Raw genomic sequence first — 6,118 nt, 5'->3', positions numbered from 1 at the left:
GAGACAGAGCCTCAAGCTGAGCCCCTAGGTAGAGTGCCATGGCTTCACTGCTCACAGCAACCTCTAACTCCTGGGCTCAAGCAAGTCTACTGCCTCAGCCTCCCAAGAAGCTGGGACCACAGGTGCCCGCCACAATGCCTGGCTATTTTTTGGTTGTAGCCATTATTGTTGTTTGGCCGGCCAGGGCTGGATTCAAACCTGCCAGCTCAGGTGTATGTGGCGGCGCCTTAGCCGCTTGAGCCAGGCGCTGATCCAAAAACAGTCTCATTTTGATGTCCTTGGTAAAGTGCTGTGACAGCATACCTCACAGCAATCTCAAACTCTTGGGCTGCGGCCGTTCTCTTACATCAGCCTCAGGAGTAGCTGGGACTGTAGGCACCCACCACAATGACTGCCTATTTGTAGGGGTGGGGTCTCCCTCTTGCTCAGGCTGGTCTACAACTCCTGACCTCAAGCAATCCACCAGCCTCGGCCTCCCTGAGTGCTAGGATTACAGGTGTGAGACACTGTGCCCAGCCTACATTCTCCAATTTAATAGGGGATTCTTGATATTGGTACTTTAAAGAAAATAAAGGTGTATTTTAATTTGAATAAAATAGTCAAAAAAGTGGTGACAGAGTATATGATGGTTACCAGAGGCCAGAAAGTGCGGGAAGGATAAAGTTGAGGTGGTTAATGGGTACAAAAATATAGCTAGATAGAATGTTTGATAGCACAAAAATGTGACTATAATCAATAGTAAGTTAGGCTATACTTCAAAATAACTAAAAGAATAGAGTTGGAACATTCTTAACACAGAGAAATAAATTCCTAAGATGATAGACACTGCAGTTACCCTGATTTGATTAGTTCACATTGTATTGATACCAGACTTTTGATACTGGATTTCCAGGCTCTTGGTCTCAACGATTTCTTGAATGAATCCACAGACCACAGGATCAACAGTAGGTTAGGTTTTATTCAACAAGTGTTACAGCTCTTGCAAAGAGCCAAACCTTGCAGAGCAGGATCAGTAGTAAGATAGGTTCTATACAAGTGTCACAGCTCTTACAAAGAGCGAAACCTCCTCGCAGAGCAGGATGTAAGTGTTACAGCTCTTGCTCTTCAACTCGCTCTCCCTTGGAGGTCTGCAGCCATCTGCCCCTAGGCGCTCTACTCAGGGGTGTATATAGGGGCAGTTGTCTAATGAGCTTTCAGGGCCTGAAGATAGACCAATCAGCAGGTTTTGAAAATGGACCAATCAGGGATGCACCCGAGGAATCTCCAGTGTCTTCTCCTGCTTGTGCCCGGTTCCTTTGGAGCCTCCTGTGGGGGAGGAAAGCTCCCCTCGCTTGCCTATGCTCCAGCCTGCTGGTTCCTCTGCCCGCTGCCGCCACCAACACCGCAAAGATCAGTCGGCAGGTCCTCCAGCCCCGCTAGGCTGAGCTGGCTGGGGCGCCACCTGTCCGGTATCAGTATGCCTGTCAAAATATGACATGTAACATATAAAGATACGCAACTACAGTAGATCCTCCACAATTGATCACCTCCTTAAGTTGTCCTAGTTTTCACAGACTGGAGGTACACCATGAGTAGTTATCAGTGCAGTAGGCTCAATTGCTTATGGTGACCACCTCTATGCCAGTTTGTTACTCCCTTCCTTGGTGTTCAGCTTACAGAGGTTCTACTGTATTAAAAATACCCATAATAATTAAAAATAAAATATAGTATAAAAATTCAAATAATTTATAAGAAATGGTTAAATTATATGTTCATAAATAATGTAATGAATTTTTTCCATAATTAATTTTATTCAAATGAAATATTCAAATAAAAATTGTGGCAATATAGGGCATAATCATTAATCTAATAGAAAATGATGGACACTTAGGTCCAAGCACTTTACCTAATTTGAACATTTCCCCTTAATTACTGCAGGAGTATTTGTACCCTTGCTTCTGAACTGGATCCAGAGTCCCTTGGGGTGCTTGAGTGGCACTTTGCTAAATGGACCTGTGTTAGCATTTATAATTAGTTTCAAAGATACTCAATGGGAAAAAAAAATACTCCAGAAAGTTATACAGGTTGTAAGAGTTTTTTAATCCAGGGAAGCCTCGCATTGGTCATTTTGATCCTTTGCAATTACTTTTTTATAGACTAGAGAAGTAAAGGAAAGGCGGTGTGAATTTCTCCGCTGGTGCTTGCAGCGTGCATGTGTAACCATCTCCCTTCCTTGCAGAGATCCTGAAGGAGCTGGATGAGTACTACGAAAGGTTCAAGCGCGAGGCGGACGGTGCGCAGAAGAGGCGGGTGCTGCACTGCATTCAGCGGGCCCTGATCCGGAGCCAGGAGCTGGGCGACGAGAAGATCCAGATCGTCAGCCAGATGGTGGAGCTGGTGGAGAACCGGGCCAGGCAGGTGGACAGTCACGTGGAGCTCTTCGAGGCGCACCAGGAGGTGAGCGACGGCACCGGCAACAGTGGCAGAGCTGGGCAGGACAAGTCCAAGAGCGAGACAATCACGCAAGCAGAAAAGCCCAACAACAAGCGGTCGCGGCGCCAGCGCAACAACGAGAATCGGGAGAATGCGTCTAATAATCACGACCACGACGACATCACCTCAGGAACGCCCAAGGAGAAGAAAGCGAAAACCTCCAAGAAAAAGAAACGCTCCAAGGCCAAAGCAGAGAGGGAAGCCTCGCCCGCGGACCTGCCCATCGACCCCAACGAGCCGACGTACTGTCTGTGCAATCAGGTCTCCTACGGAGAGATGATCGGCTGCGACAACGACGAGTGCCCCATCGAGTGGTTCCACTTCTCGTGCGTGGGCCTCAACCATAAACCAAAGGGCAAGTGGTACTGTCCCAAATGTCGCGGGGAAAGCGAGAAAACCATGGACAAAGCGCTGGAGAAATCCAAGAAAGAGAGGGCGTACAGCAGGTAGTCTGTGGACGCTCTGGAGGGTGCAGAGTAGGCCCGTGTATTTATTACGCTGCCGCCTTTGTTGAGGTGCAAGGATTGTAAAATGTATATTTTTAAAGAATGGTAGAAAAGGGGCTGCTCCTTCTACAGGGATGGCAGTGATTCTCTTGGCCTTTTGTTTTTATTGGTATATATGTATAACAAGAAAGTGGTCTGTGGGTCAGCACTTTAGAATCGACAAACACAGGTTTGACTTAAACGTTTAAGTAACTCTCAGACTGATTTTTTGGGGGGGAGGGATGACTAAAAGCAACCTAACATTAAATGTGGAAAGAAAAGATTTCACTTACCTATTTTCTTTTAATGAAAGTACTGTTATTACTTTATGAAAAATTTTTTTAAATTAGTCAAGTTGCCAAAAATACAGCCTATAGTAAATTTGTTTCTTGCTACCATAATGTATATCCCTGTAACAATTCAATAACAAAGGTTTAAAGCTCGAAGATTATTTTTTAAAAAGGTAAATGGTTAAATTTTACATGACAAATATTTTGTATACTGGCCTGTTCCCCAAATGGCCGTTTTTAAATAATTGGGTACATTTTTATTAAACAGAAGTGATCCAGTCATGGAATTTCCAATCACGCTTTTGCTATCACAAATCACAGTGTACTCATCTTTAATTTATGTAAGGTGTATAAATGTACATTTCCCGTGAACTTGCTGTATTATAATTGGACGTACAGCCAGATGCTGTTGTGAAACTATGGTGTGCTTCCTGCTGTGTGTATGAGAGCTGTACAGATGTTACGTCAAGAAATAAATGAAGCTTGGCCAGTTCGTTCCTCTAGCAGTATGTTTAATTTTGACATAAGAAATTTAAAATTTTTTATCTTAAAATTTTGAATGCCAACAGTTTAGACAAAGTCCTAAGCAAAATTTTTATCATTGTCCTCACTTACTGATGAAGTAGAAGTTACCTAATACCAGCAAATAAATGTCAATAATATACAAGGCCTGTCCAGAAGTATCCAGCTGCGTACTATGAAAAATACAGGCATATCTGGCCAGATTCTTTCCTGGGAGCCCTTGCATATTTAGACTGGGAGTCAGGAAATTATTGCTCACTCATCAATCCAGCCCACCACCATAATTGTATGGCCTGTGAGCTAAAAATAGTCTTCACATTTTTAAGTGGCTAAAAAAAAAATCATTTCAGGACACACGAAACTAATATGAAATGTAAATGCTGTGTCCATAAATAAAGCTTTGTTAGAACACAGCCATGCTTGTTTCTTGCATAATGTCTGTGGCTGCTTTTGGAAAATGGCAGAGTTGAGTAGTTGCAACAGAGATAGGGTGACCAGACGTCTCGCTTTTGGCGGGACAGTCCTGCTTTTTAACAATTTGTCCCGTGTCCTGCAGTGTTTTTAAAAATTCCCAATTTTTGGAAAGAATGCCCGAACGGGCGGGAGAACAGAAAGGGAATATGCGGTTTTCAGCTGCCATGTGGCTATTTCGCCAGAATATGAGTTTTATATTATTTTTGTTAATTTTATAATGTTAAACTGTAATAATAAATAATTTCTGAGAAGTGATTATCAAGAACTGCTTATCAAAGTTTGCATTGTTGTCAGGCCCTGCCCTGCCCCACCCCAGCCATGTTGTCCCACTTTACAAATGTTAAAATCTGATCACCCTAAACAGAGACCATTTGGCCTGAAAAGCCAAAATGATTTCCTGGCCCTGTGCAGAAATAGTCTGCTGACTTGGTTTAGACTGGCATCCAGCACTGATGGTTCAGGTCCCTAACTGCCCACATACTGAAAGGGTCAGTGGGGTTTTCACTATAGCTGATAGATGGTTCAGTTTAACTTCAACGTTGGTGAAATCAGTTTCTCTCCAGTCTGTTCACAGTCTCTACGAAGCTACTACAAGGAAGAATTGAGTAATGACATTGTAGAACCTAAATATCTTTGTGGTGTGTATTTATTATAAAATAGTAAGTTGTTTTCTGATTATTTACTTTTGATAAGCAATGACAGTAGAATGTCCAAACCTGGCCAAGTCCCGACACTGACCACCAGGCCTACTTCAGTCCCCCTATGATCAACTTATAGAAGTTCTGCTGTATTGAGACCTTTATTTGTGCCAGACATAAATTCCCTGATCCCCTGTTTTACAGATGATTACTTAGGAGAAAAATGCAAATTATAGTTGGGTCATACATTAAAATTTGAACCTTGGACATATTAGTACCTACAAATAGGTGTTTGCTCTTTAGCATAACTCCAGAACGTTAAAGAATCTTGAGTGTTTAAATTTGATGAGATAACCCCGACAAACAATGAACAAAAAATAAGTTAGAGAATTAAAATGCTTGGTAAAAATCCAATAGCAATATAGTTTGAAAATCTTTGCTTATACAAGTTCTATACTACTTTTTCCCTTTAATTGGAGTTGATATTGAAACTAAGTTTCAGGAGTGAAGGTTCAGTAGAACATAGTTGCTGGTAACTGCATTTCTTCCTAGTTTTGGTATAGATGGCTGAAGAGGGACACCAGAGGTGACACCTGCTGTGTGGGAATCCCACTTGGCCCCTTAGGGTGTTGGTTTAAATAAATTGCTTACCTTTTTTTTTGAGACAGAGCCTCAAGCTATTCCCCTGGGTAGAGTGCTGTGGCATCACAGCTCACAGGAACCTCCAACTCCTGGGCTCAAGCGAGTCTCCTGCCTCTGCATCCCAAGTAGCTGGGACCATAGGTGCCCACCACAACACCCAGCTATTTTTCGGTTGCAGCCATCATTGTTTGTTGTTTGGCGGGCCTGGGCTGGATTCGAACCCGCCACCTTAGGTATATGTGGCTGGCGCCTTAGCCATTTGAGCCACAGGCTCTGAGCCTAAATTGCTTACCTTTAATCTGCAGTTCTTCACTGTTTAATTATGTTTTGCATAGGATGGTTCTGAGAAATAAATGAGATTAAGTGAATAAAGGGCTGCCACAACTTACTCAAATGCTGGATACGTTTTCCCTAGCTTTAATGAAGTCTCTAATATGGACAAATGGCTAATTATTTTTTTCTTTTAAAAAATGTCTAAATACAGGGCAACACCTGTGGCTCAAAGGAGTAGGGTGCCAGCCCCATATACCAGAGGTGGCAGGTTCAAATCCAGCCCTAGCCAAAAACTGTGGAAAAAAAAGTCTAAATTACGCAA

General features: G+C 42.8%; 1 protein-coding gene across 1 annotated transcript in view; it reads left to right on the top strand.

Annotated features, from left to right (window-relative positions):
* The window catches only part of ING1 (inhibitor of growth family member 1), a 9,570-nt gene extending 5,829 nt beyond the window's left edge, over positions 1–3,741 (top strand). The window contains exon 2 of the mRNA XM_003799993.2: positions 2,219–3,741. Within this exon, the coding sequence (XP_003800041.1) occupies positions 2,219–2,922 (704 nt within the window). The 3' untranslated portion in view covers positions 2,923–3,741. The remainder of the gene's footprint in view (positions 1–2,218) is intronic.
* The last annotated feature ends 2,377 nt before the right edge of the window (positions 3,742–6,118 follow it).

The sequence above is a fragment of the Otolemur garnettii genome, unplaced genomic scaffold (genome assembly GCF_000181295.1).
Source record: "Otolemur garnettii isolate 467f Iridium unplaced genomic scaffold, OtoGar3 scaffold00161, whole genome shotgun sequence".
NCBI lineage: Eukaryota > Metazoa > Chordata > Mammalia > Primates > Galagidae > Otolemur > Otolemur garnettii.
Note: the sequence above shows the minus strand (reverse complement) of the source record. Positions and strands in the feature narration are given on the sequence as shown.